This window comes from Myotis myotis, unplaced genomic scaffold (genome assembly GCF_014108235.1).
Source record: "Myotis myotis isolate mMyoMyo1 unplaced genomic scaffold, mMyoMyo1.p scaffold_m19_p_8, whole genome shotgun sequence".
In the NCBI taxonomy this organism is placed as follows: domain Eukaryota; kingdom Metazoa; phylum Chordata; class Mammalia; order Chiroptera; family Vespertilionidae; genus Myotis; species Myotis myotis.
The window spans coordinates 22,528,022-22,555,070 of record NW_023416390.1 but is presented as its reverse complement, the minus strand read 5'-3'; the positions used below and the strand labels follow the sequence as shown (position 1 = coordinate 22,555,070).

The following is a 27,049-nucleotide window of genomic DNA, read 5'->3' as shown; positions in this document are numbered from 1 at the left end:
GTCGTGTCCCCGCCCCATCATGCTCATTGGCCAGGCTGGCTGCTGGTGACAGTAAGTGGCAGGCGCCGGGCCTAGCGCTCTGGGTCGGGTCGAGTCCTACGAAGCTGTCGGATCCCCAGAATCACCGGGGTCACGGTTCCTGAGGTGAAGCGCGAGACCGGTTACTGGTATGTCAGGGCCCGGGCCGGACCTGGCCGGGGGCGCCCGCGGAGACCTGAGTGAGCTCGCGGCGGGTAACGGGGGAAGGGGCGCCGCGGGCGGGGCGGAGGCGCGCGGCCGGAATGTTTTGATAGCAGGGCATGCGGGCGGGCGCGCGCCAGCGGCGGGGCCGCGCGCAAGGTTGTCCGCTGTAGGGAGCCGAGCCCCGGGCGTGACCCTGGGGCGCGCTGGGCTCCAGTCGTGGCAGCTGGGTGTGGGGAGGCCACCCAGCCCACCTGGGGTATCCGCTGTCGGACGGGCTCTCACCTCCAACATCCGCAGGAACCCCTGAGCCCAGGCCCGGCCGGCTGGGGTTCCATGGGCCCTGGGTCCACATTGCCCGGTGACTGGCGAGTTCCCCGAGGGTTTGACCAGCTCCTTTGGACCCAGGGCTCTCACTAACCCAGGGAATCCCACCGGGGTCGGCCGGGCCGTGCTCCAGGGCCCCAGGACCGGGTGAGTGCCACCTAGACCATGCCTGGCTCCGTGGACCTCCAGAACACACAGTTGGTCCAGGATCTGGATCTACCCCGACCCGGTCAGGACTTCCCATCCAGGAGTTATGCTTGCCCGCTGGCCCTTCAGTGCTAGGGGAGCAGGAGAAGAGGCTGGCCAGAAAGGTCTCCTTGGGTTTGCGGCTTTGTGGACCCTGTTGGCCTAATTTCTGAGGCTGAGGTGGAGCAATGGAGAGATCTCAGGCCTGCACTGACTGGGTCTCCACAGCTTCAATAAGCCACTGCTTGAGCTGAATGAGTGGTCCTTTATAGTGCTGCCAGCGGAAAGCGCATGACCCTAGGCTGTCCCAGGCTTGGCCCCTCTTGGTGGGGTGGGGGGCATGCCTGCAAAGGTTGTTTTTTTTTCCTGTCCCCACTCTACTCTCTGGGGCCTGACATCTTCTCCTCCAGCAGCTGCAGAGCCAGGACATCAGAGCTGGAGTGAAGCAGACACTGTCCATGGAGCAGGTAAGGCCATGTGCTTATTTCAGACCTTTGTTTACAAAATGCTTCCAAACTGCTAGTCTCTTAGGAGACCAGGCTGCTCCAGAAGGGCAGGGAAAGGGCCCCTTCTCTCTACTAATAGAAAATGAAACAGATCCCCCAAAGGGGCGGAGTCTGGCTTCAGGCCAGCAAGCCTCAGCATATATTCAGTAAAGGCTCTGGGAATGACTGACCTCATTGGCCAGTTAAGGTCTCCCAAGCCCTGAACTTACTCCTCCTCTGTCTTTGAGTCAAGAAGACGGTAGTGGAAACCAAGAATTCTTTCTCACTCTTGGTCTAGTAGGCAGGACAGCAGACCAGCAGTATGGGGGGGCTGACCCTCGGTCTCTTTTTCCTCATTTCTGGCAGGTGGATAAGGTGGACAGGGGGCGGTGGTGATGGCGCAGTTTGACACTGAATACCAGCGCCTAGAGGCCTCCTACAGCGATTCACCCCCAGGAGAGGAGGACCTGTTGGTGCACGTCCCTGAGGGGAGCAAGTGTAAGTTCTTGGCCATGACAGCCAGAGCTGGGGCATGGGGGAGAGTTGGTGGAGTGGGGAGCAAGGGGCTCTGACATCTCTACTCCTGTGCCCACAGCACCTTGGCACCACATCGAAAACCTCGACCTCTTTTTCTCTCGAATATCCTTTGTGTCTCTGTGTTGGAGCTGTGGGACCTTTAGCCCCTCTCTAAGCCAGGCCTCTGGTGGGAAGTTGGGTTGGGTTTGACTATAATCCCTGTAAGGGGGATGGAACTATTGAGGTTAAAAGAGGATGGGGGAAATAATGATTGTTCTAAGTAATGATATCCCACATTTACCAAGAGCTATGTACCTTTCACTTCTTTTTTTATATGTTGGGTTGTTTTTTTAAGTATTTGTATTGATTTCAGAGAGGAATGTGGAAGGAGAGAGAGACAGAAAGATCAAGGATAAGCGAGAATCACTGCCTCCTGCACGCCCCACACTGGGGATCAAGCCCACAACCCGGGCATGTGCCCTGATCAGGAATCGAACCGTGACCTGCTGGTTCCTAGGTAGACCCTCAACCACACTGGCCAGGCGGTGCCTTTCACTTGTGGTGTTTATTTATAAGGGACCTCTCTAAGAGTGCTCCTCCTTTTTGATGGGATGCTAATAACCATAATAATTAATGTCTTTTGACTCATTCTGTGTCAGCTCTGTGTTAAATACTTTACATGCATTGTCTTAGACCCAATAATCCTTTAAGATAGGTGCTGTTATTCCAAATATATCACTGCAGACAAAAGCTTAAAGAGGTTAAGTACTTGGCCAAAATTACACGGCTAGAAAGTCATTGAGCCAGGACTTAAGCTCAGTTATGTGACACCAAAGTCTGTGCTCTTAATTGCTGTCTCTACAAACCACTTTTTCTTAAGAATTACACGTTTATAATCTACACCAGAAGAATGGCTTCACTTGTATGCTCATCGGGGAGATCTTTGAGCTTATGTAAGTATAAAAAGGGATGGATCATTTGGTAAAGGAATACATCGCAGTCTTTACTCTTCTTGAGCTCACCCCTGGCCCTACCTGCCAATGCATCTCAGTCCCAGGCTCAAAATTCTGCAAACCTTTGTATTTCAGGGACTGGATATGGCACCAAAATTTACAGCCTTCACCATTTTTATCTCCCATATAAGCTTTCCAAGTTCTGTCTCTCCCATGAAGAGAATTCAGACTTGATCATTTCATCAGAGCTCCAGTGGAATGGGCATGCTTCAGTCAGAGATGCCAGCCACTTGAGAAAAGTGTCTCTGTTCTGCCGTGGTTGCGCCTTAGACCTGCTGCTGGGCAGAGAGCCTTCTAAGAGGAAGGAGCCATATGACCTTGCCAAAGAGGAAGGGGTTGGGAAACCGTCCCTCAGTAAGAAAAGAGTTCAAATCCCCAAAGGGCTTCTAACGACTATATCAAAAGGAAGTCAGGGACCAGGAACCAGTGACAACAATCAAGACTTTTGAAAGAGTCCAGTAAGCAGTGGCAGAGATTACTGTGAGGCGAAAGACAGAAGCACACTGATTCTGTAGGGCCTGAAGCTAAATGCAAAAAATAGGAGCTTGTTTGTAGGGCTGAGCAGTAGAGAGAGCCCACGAGGAGCTCCCCAGCCCCTCCATTTCCCAGAGGCTGCTCCCTAATCTTGTCCCGCTGCTTCCAGACTCCTCTCTTTTCCACACTATTTCACTGGTGCCTCTCTGACCCTTGGGCTGCGCCCCCTCTTCCCAACTCTCCAGGCAGTTCCTCTTTGTGGTTGCCTTCACCACTTTTCTGGTCAGCTGTGTGGACTATGACATCTTATTTGCCAACAAGATGGTGAACCACAGTCTTCACCCCACCGAGCCCGTCAAGGTCACTCTGCCAGATGCCTTTTTGCCTGCCCAAGTCTGTAGTGCCAGGTAAGGGCTGCAGGTCAGAGGGCATCAGAGCCTGTAGTTGTGATCGAAGGTGGGGAATGGAATGGAATGTGAGGCAATAACACATTCCCTAGAACAGAGACTCAGGCCCAGCCTTGCCAAATCCTCCAGGAGAGCAGCTTATCTGCCAAGACTCCTTAAAGGCACCCCTTCTCGCCATTTTTTACCCCACCAGGATTCAGGAAAATGGCTCTCTCATCACCATTCTGGTCATCGCTGGTGTCTTCTGGGTCCACCGGCTTATCAAGTTCATCTATAACATTTGCTGCTACTGGGAGATCCACTCCTTCTACCTGCATGCTCTGCGCATCCCCATGGTGAGACTGGGAAGTTGGGCAGTTAGCGCCACAGCCCAAGATGCCTTCTTCACCTTGGTAAGGGTGGGGTGTATTCCTGGGCATCAGGCCTCCTTGGCTGTCATTGGCAGGTGAGGGAGCATCTGCTTAAGAGCTCCACTCAACTAAGCACAGGACCCTGGGCCTCTCAGGTAATGCAGGGCAATGGGTCAAGGCAACCATCCCACCTTCCACACCTTGTCTCTTCCCCACCCCACAGTCTGCCCTTCCATACTGCACGTGGCAGGAAGTGCAGGCTCGGATTGTGCAGACCCAGAAAGAGCACCAGATCTGTATCCACAAGCGTGAGCTGACAGAGCTGGACATATACCACCGCATCCTCCGTTTCCAGAACTACATGGTGGCACTGGTTAACAAATCCCTCCTGCCCCTGCGTTTCCGCCTGCCTGGCCTTGGGGAGGTTGTCTTCTTCACCCGTGGCCTCAAGTACAACTTCGAGCTGATCCTCTTCTGGGGACCTGGCTCTCTGTTTCTCAATGAGTGGAGCCTCAAGGCTGAGTACAAACGTGGGGGGCAACGGCTAGAGTTGGCCCAGCGCCTCAGCAACCGCATCCTGTGGATTGGCATCGCCAACTTCCTGCTGTGCCCCCTCATCCTCATCTGGCAGATCCTCTATGCCTTCTTCAGCTATGCTGAGGTGCTGAAGCGGGAGCCTGGGGCCCTGGGAGCACGTTGCTGGTCACTCTATGGCCGCTGCTACCTCCGCCACTTCAACGAGCTGGAGCATGAGTTGCAGTCCCGTCTGAACCGTGGCTACAAGCCAGCCTCCAAGTACATGAATTGCTTCTTGTCACCTCTGCTGACACTGCTGGCCAAGAATTGCGCCTTCTTTGCTGGCTCCATTCTGGCCGTGCTTATTGCCCTCACCATCTACGACGAAGATGTGTTAGCTGTGGAACACGTTCTCACCACCGTCACACTCCTGGGGGTCACTGTGACCGTGTGCAGGTGGGTCGGGTAGCAGGTGGGAGCGAGCTGACTAGCATTCCCTGGCAAGGCTGATGTCTCACTGTGACCCTGGTCCTGCAGGTCCTTTATCCCAGACCAGCACCTGGTGTTCTGCCCTGAGCAGCTGCTCCGCGTGATCCTCGCTCACATCCACTACATGCCCGACCACTGGCAGGGTAATGCCCACCGCTCGCAGACCCGGGACGAGTTTGCCCAGCTCTTCCAGTACAAGGCAGTGAGTGGAGTTGGAGTTAGGGCCTGCTAGAAACTGGCCGATAGCTTGGTGGTGAGGCCTGGGATCTCTCCTGCTCTCATGGCCTTGGTCCCTTCCCTTGTAGGTATTCATCTTGGAGGAGTTACTGAGCCCCATTGTCACACCCCTCATCCTCATCTTCTGCCTGCGTCCACGGGCCCTGGAAATTATAGACTTCTTCCGCAATTTCACTGTGGAGGTCGTTGGTGTTGGAGATACCTGCTCCTTTGCCCAGATGGATGTTCGCCAGCATGGGCATCCCCAGGTACTCGGAGAGGAGGGGGCAGGTGGCTAGAGACAGTGCTGGCAAACTCCAAAAAGGTATCTCTCCTGAGCCAACACCTCACAAAACAGCAGCCCTGTCTCCAGGCACACACTGCTTGATAAACAGGAGCCTGGGCTAGATTTTAGCCCTAAACTGGCACCCTTGGCCAAGAAGCTCCCTGAGAAAGGCACAAACCAAGCAATTAGCTCAGTGTGTGGCCACTCCTGGGGTGGGCACCAGGGCCCTGGACAAGATACAGCAGTGTATTGCGGTCTCTGTCCTCCAGGGGTAAACCTCTCCCTAGCAGGAAAGGTACAAAAAGGGTTCCTGTAAGAGAACTCTCCTCTCACTGTGGCCTTTCTTGTGCAGTGGCTATCTGCTGGCCAGACCGAGGCCTCAGTGTACCAGCAAGCCGAGGACGGGAAAACAGAGTTGTCACTTATGCACTTTGCCATCACCAACCCTGGCTGGCAGCCACCACGTGAGAGCACGGCCTTCCTGGGTTTCCTCAAGGAACAGGTTCAGCGGGATGGAGCAGCTGCTGGCCTTGCCCAAGGGGGTCTACTCCCTGAAAATGCCCTCTTTACGTCCATCCAGTCCTTACAATCTGAGTCTGAGGTGTGTTCCTGGGGGCTGGGAGATGATGGGCAGAGTGGACTCCAGGAGCTGGAGTTGAGAACTGGGCATGGGGTGGAAGGGCCTACCCCAGTGGTTGGCAAACTGGCCCCTTGAGTGTGGCTCTTCCACAAAATACCGCGTGTGGGCGCGCACGTATAGTGCGATTGAAACTTCATGGCCCATGCCACGGGGCCAAAGAGCTGCATGTGGCTCACGAGCCACGGTTTGCCGACCACTGGCCTACCCTATAGTTTTCCTTCTCTCTGTTTAGTCTGTGTCATTGGTTCCTGATATAAAAAATATTGGGGGCCCCAGAGGCTTCCCTCCTGCCCTGAGAATTCTCACCCCTTTCTTTCATAGCCACTGAGTCTTATTGCAAATGTAGTGGCCGGCTCATCTTGCCGTGGTCCTTCACTGCCCAGAGACCTGCAGGGTTCCAGGCATAGGACTGAAGTCGCCTCTGCCCTGTGCTCCTTCTCCCCTCTGCAACCTGGTCAGGTTTCCACGGGCCGGGCTCCCAGTACCATGACAGGCTCTGGGTGAGTAGAGGTGGGCCAAGATGGGAGGGCATGGCAGTAGCACCTAGCATTTTATATTGGTCTCAGAAATGTTAATAATTGCTGTCTCTGTGCTGGGCGGGACAGGATGGATGCCAGGACAGCCAGCTCTGGGAGCAGTGTGTGGGAAGGACAGCTGCAGAGCCTGGTGCTGTCAGAATATGCATCCACTGAGATGAGCCTGCACGCCCTCTATATGCACCAGGTGAGTGGGCCGCAAGGAGCAAGGCCATGGACCCAAGGTAGCAGTTGAAAAACAGAATAGAGGGTTTTAGAGGTGGAGAAGCAAGACGTAGGTTCAAATCTCTACTCTGCCATTTACCTGCTCTGCAATTTCCATTCCAACATATACCCTCTTACTATCCATTTAGCCAAGCTTATTCTCATCCAGGGCCTTTACCCACTGTGGTTTCCCCTGCCAAGAACCCCCTTCCCTGAGATATTGATATGGCTCCCTCCTCCTTATCAGATCTCTGCTCTTAGCTTTTCCATGTGACAGTCTCTGGCCACACTGAGTAAAAACTTCCCTTGCCCGCCCTTCTGAATCTTCCCACTCCATTTTTCTCCATAGCATTTAGCACCATCTGACATATTGTATTATTTCCTTATTTATTTATTTATTTATTTATTTATTTATTGTCTATTCTCCCCCCTTCCTCCCTCCTAAGTATATAAGCCCGAAAAGGGCTTGGATTTTGATCTGTTTTTCACTGCTATATCCCCAGCACCTAAAAGAGTGCGTGGCACTTAGATCCATAGTTTGTTCTTAAATCAAGTGACTAGATACAATGGGTGCTATTATAACCTTTGCACAGGCTCATTCCAGGGGTCTGCTAAGAATTTAACCTGTAAAATATTGTATGTATGTTACACACTATTAACACAATAGATACTCTGGTCAGTGATTCTAGGTGAGATGGTATAAATGGGAACTGGCTGATACCATGGTGGGGAGCAGCTGTTTCAGACAGATACCCTTCTGTTCCCAACTAATGAGCCTCCCACTTCTCAGCTCCACAAGCAGCAAGCCCAGGCTGAACCTGAGAGGCATGTGTGGCACCGCCGGGAGAGTGATGACAGTGGGGAGAGTGCTCCTGAAGAGGGGGGAGAAGGTGCCCGGCACCTCCAATCTATCCCCCGCTCTGCCAGCTATCCCTGTGCAGCTGTACCCCGGCCTGGAGCACCGGAGACCACTGCCCTGCAAGGGGGCTTCCAGAGGCGCTACGGTGGCATCACAGGTATCCAGTGGGCGTTCAGGAGGACACAGCCTTTCTTCGCATCCCTCTTGGTGAAGAAAGAAGTGAGAGGGACCAGGCCAAGGAGAATAACCCCTCTCTGTCCCCACACAGGGCAACCCTTCCCCTCATTCCTGTTTGTATTCGTTCTAAGAGTATGTTTACTTGTGTCTCTAGATCCTGGCACAGTGCCCCGGGCTCCCTCTCACTTCTCTCGGCTGCCCCTTGGCGGGTGGGCTGAAGATGGACAGTCAGCATCAAGGCACCCAGAGCCCGTGCCCGAGGAGGGCTCTGAGGATGAGCTCCCCCCTCAGGTGCACAAGGTAAGGGCTCCAGGACCTGTTAACCGCCAGAAATAGCAACTTCCAGGCTGAGGTCAAAGCTCACGTGAAGGAAGTTGGGCCTCTCAAGCAGAGATTCTGCACCCTTTCACCCAAAATACACTCCCCTTTCTTTCCTCGCCTGCTCTGAAATACAGGCCTTGATTTTTCCTTTGCTTACCTCCCCAAGAATCAAGCTTTCCTTTTCTTTTATCTCCAGGCTTCTTTTAGGTAAGCAGCAGATAGCTGAAGACTATCTCTACTACCAACCCTCTTCTCTCCACAGGTCTAGACAAGGCTGAGGAGGGTCCCTATGCCCCAGGATGCAGGCATCTGTTGCCCTGCCATCCCATCCACCTGCCATGGAGGGCTTCTCTGAGTGTTGCCTGGCTCCACGCGTATGGTGTTTGTGTGTCCGTGCCTGGCCAAGAGAGGTGCCAATACTAGGCTCACCACAGCCCCACGAGAGAAATTGGGGGCCTAGGACCAGGGCACACAGGACTCTAGCCTCATCCCCAGGAACCCACTTGGCTCGGAGTGTGGTGCTAGCAACTGGTCCCCAGCCCAGCCCCAATACTGCCACCTTTGCACCTACCCCTACGAGTTTCCAGAGGACTGCCCACCACAGAAGCTGCCAACCAGGGAGAACCTGTGCCAACTGTGGAGTGGGGAGGTTGGGCCTGGACCCTCAACCTCTGTGGCCTCCCTCTCCTCACCCTGAATAGATGAGCAGCTCAGGCTGTGGCCCTTACCTCACCCCCAGTTCTCCCAGTGCTACAGCCTGCTCACCTCTCCCTTCCTGCACATCACTGGCATGTGAGCTGCTTGCTCTGGTTCTGTTCGCTTGTTGCCCTTCTGTTCAACTTTTGATTTGCATTGGCATAGAGGCCCTAGCTCCCAGCTCCTCTCACGCTATCTTTTGACACTAAGGATGGTTTCTAAATTACAGGAGCAGGATGGAAATTTTTTGCTGCCCTGTCCAATTTTTCAGATGGCTCCTGGGAGACTGAGGCCTTCCTGGCCCCCATTACTGCTTATTGTACCCCCATCCCTCCCACCTCCTGCACAAGGGACGGGGTTGGAGTATGCTCTGGTCCGTCTACCTCCCAGCAAGAGAGCTCTGACCTGCCTCCTGTTGTCCCCTAGAGGGGGACAGAGGGGCGGCAGGATGGCTTCGCCCTCGGCTTTGGGCTGCCGCATTGCATGCTGGGACCCAGCTCTTACCCTCAGCCCCACCCTCGGCTCTGGTCCGCTGCGGGGAGTGGTGAGTTGCGCTGCCTGAACTCGCCGCGGGACGCGGTGGTGACTGTGTACAGCTTGATTACCCTTAATAAAGAAGGGACTTTGACCAGGTCGCGGCCATGTTGTCTCCACCGCTAGGGTTCGGGGAACACGCGGAGTGGGGTACATGGGGTCCCTACAGGTGGCTGGGGACCGGGACAGGCCCCGTAGGAAAGTGGGCCTGTGCGGTGTCAAGGACATACCGAGCCAGCTGGCTTAGCAAAAGGGCCGTTTCCGAGCCAAGGCTCCTTGGAGGTCAAGGTCTCCAGCCGGATGGGCGGTCAGATTTCCCGCTCTGAGCACGTGACCGAGCTGACTCCGCTGGTTTGTTTCGCCTTCCCCAGCGCCCCTTCCCCCGCCCCTTCGGTGACACATCGCCAATGGCTGGGAAGGGACTGGGCGGTTACGGTGGGCGGAGCTGCTGCGGAAGAATGCGGCTCGAGTCCGGCCCCACATCCGTGTGGAGCGGACTCAGCCCGGCGTCCCAGCGAGCGAGGGGCGGCCGGCAGAGGCGGCGGACGTGCCCTGCGTGAGTGCGCCGAGTGCGTGGCGGCGGCGCAAGCGCGGAGCGAGTGGGCGGTGTGGCTGGGACTGGGTCCACGTGCATCCCTGACAGCGACCCCCGCGGCTCCATGACCCGAGGTCGCCCGGCATCCGTGCCCCTCCCCAAGCGGCTGGCCCCGTTCGCCTGTCCCGCAGCCCCCGCAGCCTCGGCCTGCGGCCCCGCATTGCCATGGTGACTGTGGGCAACTACTGTGAGGCCGAAGGGCCCGCGGGTCCGGCCTGGGCGCAGGGTGGCCTGAGCCCCTGCTTCTTCTTCACCCTCACGCCCTCGGTGCTGACGGCCCTGGGGACTCTGGCCTTGGTGCTGGCCCTTCCCTGCAAGCGGCGGGAGCGGCCAGCAGTCGCCGACGCGCTGTCTTGGGGGGCCGGTCCTCGTGTCGCTCCCTACGTGCTGCAGCTGCTTCTGGCCACACTTCAGGTGGCCTTGCCCCTGGCCAGCCTGGTTGGTCGAGTGGGCACTGCGCGGGGGGCCCCACTGCCAGGTTACCTGCTGCTGGCTTCCATACTGGGCACCCTGGCCGGCGCCTGTGGCTTGGGACTGCTCGTTTTGGAACGGAGCCAGGCGCGGCAGAAGCTAGCAATGGGCGCCTGGATCAAATTCAGCCACAGCCCCGGTCTCCTGCTCCTCTGGACTGTGGCTTTTGCAGCCGAGAACTTGGCTCTGGTGTCTTGGAACAGCCCACAGTGGTGGTGGGCAAGGGCGGACTTGGGCCAGCAGGTGAGGGGCCTCATGGGAGAGTGGAAGCATGGGTGGCAGGGGTTGGGAAGAAGGATGTCAAGTCTGGTCATACTGGCTCCACGCTTTGGGGTGACTCTTAAGGGAAGAGGGAGGGGCTGACGCTGGCTGGGAGCTGATAGCCAGCTGGTAGGGCGTGTCCGTGCTGAGTCATTGTGGATTTTTCTTCCCAGCCCATTAGATGCTGGGCCCCGAGGAGGAATCGGGGTGCGTGCCCATGGTTCAATCCCCAACCCTGTTATTAGTAGTAACAGTGGGATTTGGCCCTGTTTGATACTCTCCTCACATGTTTCATTCTAGGTACAGTTTAGCCTGTGGGTGCTGCGCTATGTGGTCTCTGGAGGGCTTTTTGTCCTGGGGCTCTGGGCTCCCGGACTTCGTCCCCAGTCCTACGCATTTCGGGTCAATGAAGACGATCAGGATGTTGAAAGGAGCCAGGTACACCTCAACTTCTGAACCTTAGGGTCTGTCTTAACTTCATTTCCTGGCATCATTTTTTCCTACCATAATAAACTGTTTCTTACCCAAACCTCATATTGTGCCCTGTTAGCCTTTCTGATCCCATCAGGGCTTACTTGTGGGTCTAAAATGCCTGGGGTCTGCACTCCCTTACATTTTTCCTAGAAGGTTTCTGGCTAGTGCACTTCTTTATGATTTCTAAGCTTCCCTCTATGTGTTTCACCGTCCTAGGTTCAGTCAACAGAGGGGCCACCAGCATCTACCTGGCGAGACTTTGGCAGGAAGCTCCGGCTACTGAGTGGCTACCTGTGGCCTCGGGGAAATCCAGCTCTGCAACTTGTTGTGGTCATCTGCCTGGGGCTCATGGGGTTGGACCGGGGACTGAATGTGTTGGTGCCCATCTTCTATAGGGATATAGGTGAGGGAGAGGGGTGCCAGCTTAGCACTCTGGTCCTTCATTGGACTGGTTAGGGGTGGGGGGCGGTCAACCCAGGGCACTGCGACAGAGTTGAGAGCTGGGTGGTCAGAAAAAAGCTATGGCTGGTGCCTGGGGCAGTCTCTTCTGAAGAGGGGACTAGGGGGCCATAAGTGGGCTCAGACTCATGTTCTCCATAGTAAACTTACTGACTGAGAAGGCACCTTGGCACTCCCTGGCCTGGACTGTTACCACCTATGTCTTCCTCAAGTTCCTCCAGGGCGGTGGCACTGGCAGTACAGGTATGGGGGACTATCACCCTGGTTGGTACTGGCCCCTCCCTCTCCTCCCCATAGTTCCCTCCCACAGGCATTCCTCCCCTGGACTCTTTGGTGCTTTCTGACCTTTCACATCTGGGTGCTGGGCTGATGTCAATTGTCCCCTTAGCCCTACTGAATCCTCCTCAGGCTTTGTGAGCAACCTTCGCACATTCCTGTGGATCAGGGTGCAGCAGTTCACATCTCGGGGGATGGAGCTGCGCCTCTTCTCCCACCTGCATGAGCTCTCACTGCGCTGGCACCTGGGGCGCCGAACAGGGGAGGTGCTGCGAGTCGTTGACCGGGGCACAGCCAGTGTCACTGGGCTGCTCAGGTACCAAGCCCATGGAAAGGAGTGTGAGGGGGTGGGACAGGAAAAGCAGGGGGGCCTGAGAACTGACCCAGCTTGGGGAGCTGCCCCTTCGCCCTCTTCCTTTTTCTAATAAGGTTAATGTACATATGCTCTGTAATAACTTAAAGTAGATTGTGAGCATATCTCTTTTGAATTCTACTCACTTCTTCAGAGGTTTCCACTGCATTTAGTATGCTGAGTTCTGCTTCTTGGCATTTTTACATGTATATGTGCAGACTCCCAGAACTAAAGTGGTATTGTGAAGGTTTTTCCTAAAACAGGCACAATATAGGGGTCATCCTCAGAGTTGCATTTTTTTTTTTACTTTTTAAATGTATTTTTTATTGACTTCAGAGAGGAAGGGAGAGGGAGAGAGAGATGGAAACATCAATGAGAGAGAATCATTGATTGGCTGCCTCCTGCACGCCCCCTACTTGGGATTAAGCCCACAACTTGGGCATGTGTCCTTGACTGGAATCGAACCCAGGACCCTTCAGTCCTCAGGTGACACTCTATCCACTGAGCCAGACCACTAGGGCCTCACATTTGATTAACAAAATGTTTCGGAGATGTATTCTCATTGGAGCATGAAGATCTCCCTCTTTCATTATGATAGACCCAGAGCATTCTGTAGTTTGGGCATGCTGTGTTTACTTTAGCCATCCACCTCCTGAGGGGCATTTAGCTTGATTGCAGTCTGTTGCTGTTGAAAACAGAAAACCACACTGAAACTGCTAGAGGTAGAGTTGCTGGCTCTGAGCCCATATACTTTTCTTTGTCACTTGACTTCCCCTCCCAGCTACCTGATATTCAACGTTCTCCCCACACTGGCTGACATCATCATTGGCATCATCTACTTCAGCATGTTCTTCAACGCCTGGTTTGGCCTCATCGTGTTCCTGTGCATGAGTCTTTACCTCAGTGCGTGCTGCTTGGTGAAACCAGCTCCCTGAACTCTCCAAGGACTCCCTTGAGCATGAGCTCTGACCCCACTTGGGTGACCCAGTTTGGAAGACTATAGATTAGTGGACTTGAATAGTCTCCTCAGCTCCCCAATAATGGTGGATGGGCATACTCCTCTGCCATGGAAATGTTAGCTTAACCTGTGTGGAGGGCCAGGGCATCGTGGTCACATTAGGTCCCGTGTGGATACGAGTCAAGGAGAAAGCTCACTATGTCACAGATGCAGCTTGCCTTGATTTGCTCATCAAAAGCATCTTCACAGATGAGGCTTTGTACAGGCTGCAAAGATATCTTGGACACAGCCTCTTCCCTCAGGGAGCTTAGGATGTTCTCTCTTCAGAACCTGGGTCCCTGGGCTGTGACATAGGGTTAGTGTGTAGTAGGCATCAGACATACACATGTGGTTTCTGCTGTTGAAAATGTTGTCTTGATCTCTTCTCCTTTTCCCTCCTCCTTTCATGCTATAGCCCTAACCATTGTGGTCACTGAGTGGAGAACAAAGTTTCGACGTGATATGAACACACAGGAAAATGCTACCCGGGCACGAGCCGTGGACTCTTTGCTAAACTTTGAAACGGTAACAGAGGCCTTGGTGGCAGTGGTGTGAAGCATGGAAATATGGAGGTTTGTGCCTGGGACCACCGAGGCTGCTGAGGAGCTGGGGGGTGCAAGATGTGCTATTTAAAATTAGGAAGGAGGGATTGGGGATCTGGAAGCAGTGATCCAGGTGCTGAATGCTGCAGCCATGTCAAATGGTGCTTTGAATTCATCAGGTGAAGTATTACAATGCAGAAGGTTATGAAGTGGAACGTTATCGAGAAGCCATCATTAAATATCAGGTGAGCACGCTAGTTTGAGGCCTACTGACAGCAATGGCCTGGCCTTGTGGCATTACCAGAGCCAAAAAGAATAAAATTTGGGCTGTGAGGTTGAAGGTGCCTGGGCCCAGGTTTGGATTTGGTGATGGTCAGCACATATGTGACATTCCTCTCTCCCATGTTATTTCCACAGGGTTTGGAGTGGAAGTCAAGCGCGTCACTGGTTTTACTAAATCAGACTCAGAACCTGGTGATTGGACTTGGGCTGCTTGCTGGCTCGCTGCTTTGCGCGTACTTTGTCAGTGAGCAGAAGCTACAGGTGAGGGAATTGTGCTAGGGACAGGAAAGAGGGGGCCTGGGGTCTATGTCTGGCCACCAGGCTCCTGGGTGGGAAGCAGAGAGATGACAGGAAGTGGGCAGGGTGATAACCTGAAGGCCTCTGGTGGATGATCCTCTTCCCTGGATCTCCACAGGTCGGGGACTTTGTGCTTTTTGGCACCTACATCATCCAGCTGTACATGCCCCTCAACTGGTTTGGCACCTACTACAGGTAACCTGATCCCTGGCCCTCACCTGGGCAGTGCATTGTTTCCCCAGCTCCTCAGAGGAGCTCCAACCATTACCTGCTTGCAGGATGATCCAGACCAACTTCATTGACATGGAGAACATGTTTGACCTGCTGAAGGAGGAGACAGAAGTGAGTGAAGAGAGAGGAGTGGGGCTTGGGGGAGTGAGAGCCGCGTGGTATTTCTGGTGTCTGGAGAATACCAGACCTGTAACAGCGCCACGCCTTGGTGACACTCTCCCAGGTGAAGGACCTTGCTGGAGCAGGGCCCCTTCGCTTCCAGAGGGGCCAGATTGAGTTTGAGAATGTGCACTTCAGCTACGCTGATGGGTGAGCCCCTCCCCTTTTGCCGTCCCTGGACCCTTTCCCACTGTCTACTTACTGCCTTCCTGTCCCTCATCCCTGCTTCTTAGCCATCCCTGCTTCTTGGGAAGAGAGCCCACACAGGGGAGGGTCAGGGCCGAGTAGTAGCTCTGGTGATGGAAGGGGGCACTGGGAGTGCAGCAGGCCTGCTGACCATACCCGCTCTTCTTGCAGGCGGGAGACCCTGCAGGATGTGTCCTTCACTGTGATGCCTGGGCAGACCCTGGCCCTGGTAAGAGGAAACCCAGCCACTTGGCCCAGCCTTCTCCATCTTCCCTTATTCCAGTGCCCATGGTAGCTTGTCACCCAGGCTGGGAGTTAGAGAGCCCTGTCATGTGTGGTCACATGTGAATTTAGCAGCCTCCATGGACATTGGTACCCTCTTGGAGAAAAAGCCTTAAAAGCCAACAGGCCTAAGAAGGAGTTTCCCTTACAACAGGTGGGCCCATCTGGAGCAGGGAAGAGCACAATTTTGCGTCTGCTCTTTCGCTTCTATGACATCAGCTCTGGCTGCATCCGAATAGATGGTCAGGACATTTCCCAGGTGAGGTTGTTTGGGAGGAAACTGTCATTGTGTGTAAAAGAATGGTAACTGCTGAGCATCCAGCGAGAGGAGACCTCACCTCTTCAAAAAGCTGGGGCAGGAGACCTTAGCCTTTCTAGCACCATCTTACTTACACTAGAGTCATGTATGGTGCTGTACACGGTACAAAGATCAGCAGCAGTCTAGGGAAGCAGGGAGAGAATGGGACTTTTCTCTTTAGCGATGGGGAAACAGACTCAGAGAGGTTGAGTGACTCGTCCACACAGCTAGGGCTTGGGGTGGTGGTAGCAGGAATTTTACCCAGGGCCTCTCATCCCATGTGCTTTCTGCCAGCCCATCCTTCTTCCTAGGCCTGGGGGGATCTCACAGGCCAGGAATATGATCTCTTGGCCCCAGGTGACCCAGATCTCCCTCCGGTCTCACATTGGAGTTGTGCCCCAGGACACCGTCCTCTTCAATGACACCATTGCCAACAATATTCGCTATGGCCGCATCACAGCTGGGAATGATGAGGTGCAGGCTGCTGCCAAGGCTGCAGGCATCCATGATGCCATTGTGGCTTTCCCCGAGGGTGAGCTTCCCTGGCCCTGTGTTGCCCTGGGCTGTTACTCCCTCTGTCCTCTGTTCCATCCCTTCCTTGCCTCATCTAAACACAGAAACCAAGTTTATCATGTGTGACCTGAGGGAGGTGGGCAATATCCACAGGGTATGAGACGCAGGTGGGCGAGCGGGGACTGAAGCTCAGCGGTGGGGAGAAGCAGCGTGTCGCCATCGCCCGCACCATTCTCAAGGCCCCCAACATCATTCTGCTGGATGAGGTGAGGGCCCTGGGCAGCCTTCACCACCACCCCCCCCCCCCCCCCCGCCCTGCCTGTGCCCATGCCATTCCTGCGGGGCACTGTTTTCCAGGAATTCATGCTTCACAAAACACCTTACAGTTCTCAAGTGCAAACAAGATACTTTTTGATACCTGAGACCTTGGCCAGCAGCTTGCTGGGAATTTGGGTGGCAAGGGCAGTTTTACCCAGACCCTCTCTGTAGGCAACATCAGCGTTGGATACATCTAATGAAAGGGCCATCCAGTCTTCTCTGGCCAAAGTCTGCGCCAACCGCACCACCATTGTAGTGGCACACAGGTACAGGACCGGGGCAGCAGGCAGCGGGGCCACTTTTGGGGGTGCGGTGGGTAACTGGTCTCTTGACTCCTCAGGCTCTCAACTGTGGTCAATGCTGACCAGATCCTCGTCATCAAGGATGGCTGCATTGTGGAGAGAGGACGGTAAGGGGCACGGCAGGATGAACAGGCTGGGCCTCAGAGAGGAGCTCTCGCGCTCCAAATCCGTTATCTCTGCGGGCTGGTGGCGAGGACTCTTGTGGTGAAACTGATAGCTGGGACTTACACTTTCCTCCTTGCTCCAGGCACGAGGCCCTGTTGTCCCGAGGCGGGATGTATGCGGACATGTGGCGGTTACAGCAGCAGGGACAGGATGAAATCGCTGAAGATACCAAACCCCAGCCTAAGGCATGGTGACCAAAGTTGTGGCTACTTCCTTCCCAAAGGGTCACTGAAAGGGAATAAGATGTACCCTTCTTCCATGGCATATTTTATCCTGGTCTTGGGGTGCTGTGCTAGCCAAAGTGGGGGAAAGGGACCTTTCAGTAAAGCAATTTTTGGGGAAATAAAAGTGTGGACTGTGCTAGGACCACTGTGACTTCATGTTGTAGCACATTGCAGTAGGCCTCTACTCTTAGATTGGGTGAGCATTCTTGACAGGACTCTACTTGTTTTGGTTGGAAAAGAGAAAGAAACACACCACTTGGATGTGCTATTAACTACCAATATCCTTTATTCCTCCCAGGACCCTCCCTGTCCCCACACGTGCAGGCAGCCCCAGTGTAAGGGGGATGACATGATGCAGGGAGTTGAGTGGGGCCTGGCCAGCATCCCCGAGGGCCCAACCAGGGAACAGTTCACAGCTGCTATCTCCCACGTAGCTGGAGGGCCAGCAGGGCCTTCTATAGACTGAGTTCCACAGTTGTTTCTCTTGATACTCCCTGGAAACAGCCTTTGCGTCATTCCTCGTCTTCACTCCAGGCTGCTCTTGGCCTCCTCTCCCTGTGGACCTTAGAGATGTGAGGGCCACAGTCCTCCTCAGCTAAGCCTCCCTCCCCAAGCCCAAGGCCCTAGCACAGGCTGCAGTTGGACGGCTTCAGGCTGCGGCTTTGGGCCTGGAGCAAGGAGAGGGGGAGGGGAAGACAGGGTGTGATGTCATGGAAATGAGGGGGCAGTCCTCACTTCCAAGCTCAGCATGGGCCGGAGTCATACTGAAAACAAAAAGATAACCACCATTCCAAAACTTTCAACCACTTGGAAGAACCCCCAAAACTCCTATTCCCAGTGCAGGACCCATCTCTACCCCATCCTCATACCTGCTGCCGCTGGTACTCTGCCTCACTGGCTGACAGTGCTTGTGCTAAAGCTAAGTCTTCTTCCTCCTGAGAACTGGGAGAGAGGAGCAGCTTAAGTTGGATGACAATAATATCTAAAATATAAGCATCTGATCTGTTAGGCACCATTATGTTGAACACTTTTGAGTATTATCTCAATTTCTATACAACCCTACAATGTAGGTATTAGTATGATCCCATTTTATAGAGGAAATTAAGACCCTAATGGGTTAAAAAAACTTGTCAAACGTAATATAGTTAGTAAGCTTAATTTTGGGCTCAAGTACCTAACTATTACCTTTTTATTCTTTTAATATATTTTTATTGCTTTCAGAGAGGGAGAAAGAGATAGAAAAATCAATTATGAGAGAGAATCATTGATTAGTTGCCTCCTGCACACTCCCCAACTGGGGATCAAGCCCAGAACCTGGACATGGTCCCTGACTGGGAATCACACAGTGACCTCCTGGTTCATAGGTCGATGCTCAACCACTAAGCCATGCTGGCCAGGCCTAACTATTATCTTGCAACAGATCAGAGTGTTCCCACCTATCTCTTTCCCACATCCCATCCTCTTTCACCAGAGAGTAGGTACCTTGGGACCTGGGGTTTGGTCTCTGCCAGGGACAATTCCAGGGCTCGCTGCAGAGCCTCATCCTCACTCTGCAAAAAAAGAGAAACAGGACCAGTTGCCTTGGACTTTACTCTGTGTGGGTTTGCTTCTGTCCGTTCAACCTCTGCTCAACTCACCAAGCCATTCTGCAAAGCAATCACTGGAGGGGCAGTCCATGATGGAGACTGGGCTGTGGCTCTAAGGCAGACATTCAGGAGGCAGAGGTCAAAAAAAGAAAGAAAGAAAAATAAAAGAGGTAGAGGTCAGAGATAAAGGAGGAAAAGGGAGAGAAGAAATGGGGAGGCCTACCTGCTGGGAGAGGTAGATGAAGGCAAGGTCTGACTTGGGCTGGGGACGGTGCTTGTAGAAGAAGCCAGACCTTGTGTTCTGGAGATGGCAGCAAGTCTGTAGGGAAGAGACATTCTTGGCATGTGTCCTAGGGTAGTCAGCTCGCATGCTCCTCCCAGGCCTTACCAGGGAACTCAGGAGGGAGTTCCTCCAAACAGTCTGGAAAAATATGCACTTGAAAGTTAAGAGCCGAAACCGGTTTGGCTCAGTGGATAGAGCGTCGGCCTGCGGACTGAAGGGTCCCAGGTTCGATTCCGGTCAAGGGCATGTACCTGGGTTGCGGGCACATCCCCAGTGGGGGATGTGCAGGAGGCGGCTGATCGATGTTTCTCTCTCATCGATGTTTCTGACTCTCTATCTCTCTCCTTTCCTCTCTGTAAAAATTCAATAAAATATATTTTAAAAAAAAGAAAAGAAAGTTAAGACTCCCTAGTCAAAGAGGACAGGGTTCAAACTTCCCAGCTTGTAGTTATAAAGACTAAGTCAGTTCAGAAGGATGGAACGGTCCCATAGGTTAAGTAGAAGACTTGGCTGCAATTACCCTGCCAGGCTGGTTGGGTGCCCCTTCCCAGAGCAATCATGGTCCAGTGGGTGACGATGCTTGATGCAGAAGTTTCGGCCACAGCGTTCACAGGTCAGTTTCATCATTTCCCGCTGCCGGCAGCCAGAGCGTTCACACTTATTGGTGAAGATCTGAGGTGGAGTTGGGAAGGTTTGTCTCTGCTGAAACTGACCCCCTTTTCCAACCCAGTAAGAATAGTTGTTCAGGTGTCCAGGCATCCATAGCCCGGCTGGGTCATGGCCAACCCCTCCAGTGCTTACCTTACGTTTCTGCTGTGCTGGATCCGAGCGACAGTCTCGGTCAATGTGCTCCCCAACAGCGCGGTCAGGCGGCTCCCCTCTGGCCACAGGCACAGGCACATTACAGAGTGGGCAGACAGGTACTTGGATATCCTATAGTTAAGGAACAGAGCTCAGTCTGTGACCCACTCCCGCTTCAACCAAATCTCTGGTCCTGAAAGAAACTCAGACAATAAAGGAGAGGAAGCAGGAGGCAGAGGAATTGGAGGGATTCCGCATGCATCCTCCATCACCCTCAGACTGCATGCATCCTCCATCACCCTCACCTTTTGGTAAGCAGATCCACAGTGATGCTGAGCATAGGCCACATGGTCTGCACAGAAGATGCCCGAGCAGGCGTCGCACTTGAGCGGCAGAAAATCTGCAGGGAATATGTCAGACTGCAGGTCCAGCGGGACCCTGACATCGTTCCGGGTCGCTCAAGCCTTCCACTCCGAGGAAGGAAAACACCACCTTGTTTGCAACAAACCACCCGGCTCTAGTCCACGCTCCTTAGCCACGCCCCCTTTGACACCGTCCCAACTTCGAGCCCGCCCCTCCCGGCATTCCCAGCCCCGGGAGCCCACCCTTCGTCTCGTCTGCACCTCCAAGCCCCTCTCCACCCGGTCCCACCCCCTCGCGCTCCGCCCTCACCCAAGCGCTGACAGCTCGGCTCGGAACAGTGCGCCCCGAGATCCGGAAACTCCATCGCTGGGCCGGGCGAGGCCTGCTGGGAGAAGAAGAAGCGATGCTGAGCATTTCTAGGGCTCCCGCTCCGGGTCCGGACTCTGGGGGGGCTCCCTGCCCCTCCCCATCCTCTCCCCCGCCCAGCCGTGTTACCGGAGCCTCTGCGCCTCCCGGTCCAAAGGTCCCACTCCTCCCCCAGCGCGCACGGGCGCACTGACGTCATCGCGCAGAGCGGCACATCTCGCGCAGTCGCAGGGCGGCCGAGCGGGCCGAGCCCCGCCCGTGAGTGGGAGGGGGTCGCAGACTGAGCTCTGTTCCTCGGCTGTAGGATATCCACGCACCTGTCGCCCACCCTGTAATGTGCCGGTGCCGGGCTAGGGACTGGGTTGGTCCTGCGCCGGGACTCAGCTCCGCGTAGGGCGAAAGGACCCGCGAAGCCGAGCACAGGTGATTTGTTGGGGAAGGAGGATTGGGGTGGATTGGGATCTTTCACAAGACGGTCCTTCGCCCACTTCTCACTCTACACCTGGCCATTTCATTCACGGCCACGGCTGCACTTACTCTCCCCCAGCTGACTCCCATACTTCCCCAAAGTACGGATTTCTCTCCAGAGCTGCAGATCCTTCCTTCAGGCTTTGCTCTGACGCCCTTTCTGTAAGGCTCCCCGAACCATCCCCAGTCTGAGCTAAGCACACCGGCTATGTGACCTCCCCGGGTCTGTTCCAGCATCCGTGTCATCTTATTGTAATCGGCTGTTTACACACACAAATATACTGGGAAGTCAGGAACCACGCCTCCCTGGTTCTGTTAGGTTCCTGGCACCCAGCGCGGTGCCTTGAGCTGTGTGACTTCTGTGTGAATGCGAATTACCCACAGAGCTGGTTTTAAATGTAGATTCCTGTGTCCCGGAGCTTCTGATTCGGGAGGAAGCACCCAAGCACACAGATGATCCATGTACAACACACTTTGAAAAACGTGAGACTTGAATATTCCGAGTGCATATTAAATATTTCTGGAATGAGGCATGAGAGTCACCGGACTGGTGTTCTGCTTTTCCTCCGGCAGCTTCCAGCTTCAGCACATTTTGCTTCTCACGTGCCTCTCTGGCCCCTCATGACTGGGAATGGTCGCACCCTTAAATTTATCTTCCCATAAATTTGACCATGAGAGCACATAAGTTTAGAGTTGAGCAATGTACTCCAAAATGGAGGGTTAACCCAGGCCACAACTGGAAATGAGAAGACACTCCCTTCTTATTCTTCCCCTCTCTCCCCCCTCTAACTTTTGGCTCTATTTCACGATGTGTTTGCTTCTTCCGAATCCTTCCACGTTCCTGTCACTGGATGATACATTCAAAGAAAAAGACATACAGGGTAATATGTCAGTACTTTCCAGGGTCTGACAAGTGTTATTCAAGCCAAAACCTAAGGGGTGAGTAGATTTTGGCTAGGTGAATCCAAGGAATGTGGTAGAAGGAGATGGCATTCCAGGCGGAGGCAACAGCAGGGACAAATGAAGATAAGAGAGAACCAGGTCCTTTAAATGAGCTTTAAAAAAAGCTTGGGGTATCTGAATCTTATGGTATATGAGGCAGGCTAGAAGGGAAATGAAACTGGAGAGCTAGCAGAGGCCAAATCACCTCAGGTATTGGAGGCCAGTTAGTATTGAGAATTTTAACAAAAATACAATGAGAAACTATAAATAGTTTTAAGCAGGTAGCGACATGATCAGACTTGAATTTTGGAAAAGTCACTTTGGCTTCAGAGTAGAGAAGAGATTGGAGGAAATATGAGATTGGAAGAAAGGAGACCAGGTAGGAAGCTGTTGCTGTAACCCAGGCAAGACATTATGATGGTCTGGACCAGAATGGGGACAATACTTAGGTATAATGAAAACTCAGTAGAGAGGTTAGATATAAGATAGATTTTTAAAAATAAGTAGCTTTCAAGTGTGTCACTGTAAGAATAAATGGAAAAAATAAATTCTATTTCCACAGTAATCACAAAGTACAACATAGTCCCTGATTTATGATGAATTTATGATTTTTCAACTTTACAGTAATGCAAAAGCCATAGATGATCAACAAAAACTGGTTAGACTAAGCTATGATGATCGGTAGGTTAAAGGCATTTTTTGTATGTCTTTATTGATTTCAGGGAGACAGAGAGAAAGAAGCATCAATGATGAGAGAATCATCAATTGGCTACCTCCTGCATGCCCCTCCACTGGGGATCAAGTCTGCAACCTGGCCATGTGTCCCAACCAGGAATCAAACTGTGACCTCCTGGTTCATGGATCGATACTCAACCACTGAGCCACACCAGCCGGGCTTAAAAGGCATTTTTGACTTAATGGTATTTTCAATTTACGGTGGCTTTATAACCCCATCAAAAATTAAGGAACGTCTATATTCAGAACAATGTTTTTAAAAGAAAAATTCCAACTTTATCTGCAAGAAATACTTTGACCTACTTCTATGCAAAAATTTCAACCAATTAATATATGGGACATCTTTGACCAATCCTTCAGGGAAATTCTGGCAGCTGCTTCCCTTAATCTGTCCTTATGCCCTGAGGTAGGCTGTGAGTGGCCATGTGTCTACATATGGAATGATGTACCTCAAAATTGTCCCTCTAAAGGTCAGGAGGCTGGGCTGACTTCTGTCTTCTATAAAAATTGGGAGTTACTGCTGGGGGTGATAACTCCCCCGGCCCACCTCGCTCAGCCATTCTACACCTGACTAAGCTGCAGAGACTTTGAGGAAAGCCCAGGACAGAAGTGCTGAGGCTGTGCTTTGAGGTGGGAAGCCATCAGAGCTCAAAGGAACTGTCCACAGCAGCAGCTGAAGTCAGAAATAGGCCAAGTAGAGGTAGAACAGAGCACCAAGAACACCTGCTACATTTAGCCAATCGGATTCAGTTTGAAATCAAGGCCAAGAGATCAATGTTCATAATACCATTGGGCCTGTAACATATAAGTGATGGGATGTCCATCTGCCATACTGTCACACTGACAGAAGGACAGGAAGAGATTATTATGTGCAATACTTTGACTGATGGGCCACAGTGAGCTCCATAAAAATAGATTGATCTTGTAGTTCATACACATGGATTTAAGTTACATCATTACCTGACTCTTTTGCATCCTCCCAAAGTCCGCAATCCCCAACAAAACTGTGGCTAACTGCCATTACTTCATTGGTTTCACTTTGTCTCTTAAGATAGTTATAAGTTATACCATTAGATTCAGGACACTGTATTTCTCAAAGTTTGTCAGAATCTCTGGTCACAACCTGAAGTCAGGCTTATGACATGTAGGAAATTCTTGATCCAGGTGTGCACCTAAAGGCCATCTGCTGTGAGGATTCAGCTTTTGAAAGACAATTGTCAAAGATCTAGTCATTTGTGAATTCCAAGACTCCGTATCTGTGCTAACCGCTACACTATGGAACCGCACCCAAGACTCCGTATCTGTTAGATCCAGCATTAATCCTGTTAGATTTAAAATTATGAAATTGCTAATGTGTGCCTTTTTTAACTAAAAAACACACACAATAATTTTGTATGGTTTAATCTAACCTAAGCAGCACATGTCACAGCCAAGAATTATTTTTCTGACCGTCTAATCCTCAGTCTGCTGGGTTTTGGAACCCAGACATGTCAGCAAACAGTCACTGTCTGAGAGTGTGGTTTAAAGTCCATACACCTTAAAATCAGGTGTGCCAAATTTCTATGAACCTTAGTCCTTCAAACTTCCACCATTTCCTGCTAATCATGTCTGTGAAGAACAATTAGGGTAGCTGTCATGTCCTGATTTTAGTCAAGCAGCCATAAAAGTTAGTGTGGTGAGGAACTGAGTGTGCCATTTTGGAAGCAGATCCTCCAGCCCTAGTCAAGCCTTCAGATGACTGAAGCCAGCCCTGGCTAACATCTTTATTGCAGCCTTGTGGGAGACCTTGAACAAGAACCACCTAGCTAAGCTGCCCTCAGGTTCCTGAGCCTTAGAAATAGTGTGAGAACATGTCTGTTGTTTTAGGATGCTAAGTTTTGGAGTAATTTGTTATGCAGAAATAGGTAATCAATACACTTTGGTACTGCACTTTTTTCCAAGTTGTATGACACATTCAGAAATGTGTACAGGTCAATGAATTTTCATGAATTGAACACTCCCACATAACCAGCACTCAGATCAAGAAATAGCCGAAACCGGTTTGGCTCAGTGGATAGAGCGTCGGCCTGCGGACTGAAGGGTCCCAGGTTCGATTCCGGTCAAGGGCATGTACCTAGGTTGCGGGCACATCCCCAGTGGGAGGTGTGCAGGAGGCAGCTGGTCGATGTTTCTCTCTCATCGATGTTTCTAACTATCTCTCTCCCTTCCTCTCTGTAAAAAATCAATAAAACATATTAAAAAAAATAAAAGAAATAGAACATTACTACACTGGCCGATGTGGCTCAGTTGGTTGGGCACCGTCCAAGCACCAAAAGGCCAGTCTGATTTCTGTTCAGGGCACATGCTCAGGTTGTGGGCTCGATCCCCCATAGGGGGTGTACAAGAGGCAGCTGATCCATGTTTCACTCTCACATTCATACTTTTCTCTTTCTCTCCCTCTCCCTTCCTCCTTCTCTAAAAAAGTCAATAAAAATATTTTTAAAAAGAAATAAAATACTACCAATCCCCAGAAGACCCCCTCCATTCACGGCTTCCCTTCCCCCAAGAGTAGCTACTATCTTGACTTCTAACAATATTAATGTACTTTATATAAATGTAATCATATATATTCTTTGTATCTATTTTCTTTTACTCATTTTATGTATGAGATTCACCCATATTTTTGTACTTATAGTTTATTCATTCTGTTTAGTTATCTGAATATACTACAATGTATTTATCCATTGCACAGAAAACTTCTGTTATATTTACCATATGTATTTCTCCACAACATTTTGCCACATTTGCTATATTATTTTCTCTCTCTCTCCACATACATCATATATTAATATACTAATTCTTACTTGTTTATTTTATTTCCAAACAGTTTGGTACAATTTACAGAGAACAAATCCCTTTACCTCTAAAATATTCAGAATGTGTATCCTACAAATAAGGATATCCTCATATATAATCAAAGTGAAATGATAAAAATCACAAAATTTGATCTTGAGACAATCTTTTTTCTAATATACAATTGATATTCAAGTTTTACCAGTTGTCCTAATAGTGCCCTTCATAGTAAGTTTTTCTCCCATCCAGGTTCCGGTGGTGAAGTGCACAGTGGAAAAAGGATGTATCGTTTTGGAATGTTGAGGAGAAGGTACCCATGGAACATTCAAATGGAGATATCTCATTGGAAGTTCTGGGAAAGGAGCTAAGATTTACAAGTCATTAACATATGAGTAGAAGCTAAGTGGGTGAACACTGAAAGTGCCCAGGCAGAATACAAAGAAAAGTGAGCCAGTGACAGAACCAATTAAAAAAAAAAAAAAGCATTTAAGGGAGCAGGTGGAGCAAGTCCAAGGAGACTTTAATTCAGTGGTCGCCAACCTTTCTGACCTCACAGATCACCAGTGGTCGGCAGACCACCGGGGGGCGACCGATGCTTTAGTTGGACACTAAAAGCAAAACATGGTGATATATTGTCCTTCCATAATGGGATGAACAGTTCTTAGAATCTCTGTTCTTGATCTTTTGTACTTTTAAGGATCATTGAAATCTACTGTTTTGCAATATCTCTTGACCAGAAAAACAATTCTGCCTAGCACTATTATTAATCTCGTCTGAAAGATTTAATTTCTGCCCTCTGAAGTCCTACAGATAACCCTTCAAAGTCTGAAGGCAGCTAATGTGACTCAACTCAGGTCTCTCTCCTGGCTTAAACATTCTCAATTCCTTCAACGTAGTTCCCATATGACGATTTTCAGCCTTTACCTCTGGAATCTCCTCTCTTGGGAACACTGCAATTTGTCAACTTGTCCACAAATGTAGCAAGACTCCTCTGGCAGTATTCTAACCTGTGCACAGTAAACCATAGGTATCTTCCTCGCTTTGGAGACTATTATTTCCAGTAACGTAGCCTAAAATTAAATTGTTTATGAGCAGCCATATTACATTGTTGGCTATTGGAATGTATAGTTAAGTGCACTGCCCTGGTCACAATATAAACATATAACCAATTCTCCTTCCTCCAGTCTGTACTTCTACAACTGGTTTTTATTTAGCCTAATTGTAGGTTTCACATTTTTGCTCATTTTTCTTTCACTCATATGAAAGCTTTCTTCTTGTTCCTTTCATCTTGGGGCAGGAAATGGCCTGGACACCTGATACAAAATTGACATAGCAACCATCAGATGAGGGTGAATGTCAAGAATGATTCCTCATGCCCTAGCTGGTTTGCTCAGTGGATAAAGCATCGGCCTGCAGACTGACGGGTCTCAGGTTCTGTTTTTTTCCTTTTCTTTCCTCAGGTTCGATTCTGGTCAAGGGCACGTACCTGGTTCCTCCGTTGCAGGCTCGATCCTCGGTCTCAGCTAGGGCGTGTGCGAGAGGCAACCAAAGGATGTGTTTCTCTGTCTCTCCCCATC

The 27,049-nt window shown here is 51.5% G+C and overlaps 2 protein-coding genes and 1 long non-coding RNA gene across 8 annotated transcripts; 2 read left to right on the top strand and 1 right to left on the bottom strand.

Annotated features, from left to right (window-relative positions):
* The first annotated feature begins 13 nt into the window (after positions 1–13).
* On the top strand, positions 14–17,232 carry ATG9A (autophagy related 9A). The gene is given in 35 exon segments (XM_036318625.1): positions 14–167; positions 1,104–1,160; positions 1,545–1,676; positions 1,774–1,817; positions 2,583–2,647; positions 3,427–3,588; positions 3,782–3,923; positions 4,162–4,910; positions 4,992–5,145; positions 5,249–5,428; positions 5,798–6,046; positions 6,407–6,585; positions 6,691–6,808; positions 7,616–7,841; positions 8,016–8,161; positions 9,740–9,786; positions 9,788–9,968; positions 11,040–11,177; positions 11,430–11,616; positions 11,814–11,915; positions 12,081–12,264; positions 13,082–13,203; positions 13,713–13,822; positions 14,019–14,084; positions 14,257–14,382; positions 14,537–14,613; positions 14,697–14,760; positions 14,873–14,958; positions 15,166–15,223; positions 15,431–15,535; positions 15,932–16,106; positions 16,241–16,353; positions 16,577–16,671; positions 16,746–16,814; positions 16,955–17,232. Coding segments are annotated over 33 exon segments (4,734 nt in total). The 5' UTR covers positions 14–167; positions 1,104–1,160; positions 1,545–1,573; the 3' UTR covers positions 17,067–17,232.
* On the bottom strand, positions 13,229–20,752 carry ZFAND2B (zinc finger AN1-type containing 2B). 6 transcript variants are annotated; one of them, XM_036318619.1, is made up of 10 exons: positions 20,625–20,752; positions 20,439–20,514; positions 20,072–20,166; positions 19,767–19,898; positions 19,486–19,637; positions 18,906–19,001; positions 18,734–18,794; positions 18,579–18,646; positions 17,966–18,038; positions 17,360–17,764 (listed from the first exon to the last, which is right to left on the bottom strand). In XM_036318619.1, exons 2-10 carry the CDS (start codon positions 20,491–20,493, stop codon positions 17,720–17,722), a joined length of 777 nt encoding a protein of 258 aa, XP_036174512.1. In that variant the 5' UTR covers positions 20,494–20,514; positions 20,625–20,752; the 3' UTR covers positions 17,360–17,719. The 6 variants fall into 6 exon arrangements, with proteins under 6 accessions (XP_036174517.1, XP_036174512.1, XP_036174515.1 ...); XM_036318622.1 differs by having other exon boundaries at positions 17,360–17,651; XM_036318620.1 differs by having other exon boundaries at positions 20,439–20,511; positions 20,625–20,737.
* A 33-nt stretch (positions 20,753–20,785) lies between these two features.
* On the top strand, positions 20,786–26,990 carry LOC118661085. Its single transcript, XR_004969132.1, has 3 exons — positions 20,786–20,918; positions 25,722–25,782; positions 26,933–26,990. It is a non-coding gene; the product is annotated as an uncharacterized LOC118661085 (long non-coding RNA).
* The last annotated feature ends 59 nt before the right edge of the window (positions 26,991–27,049 follow it).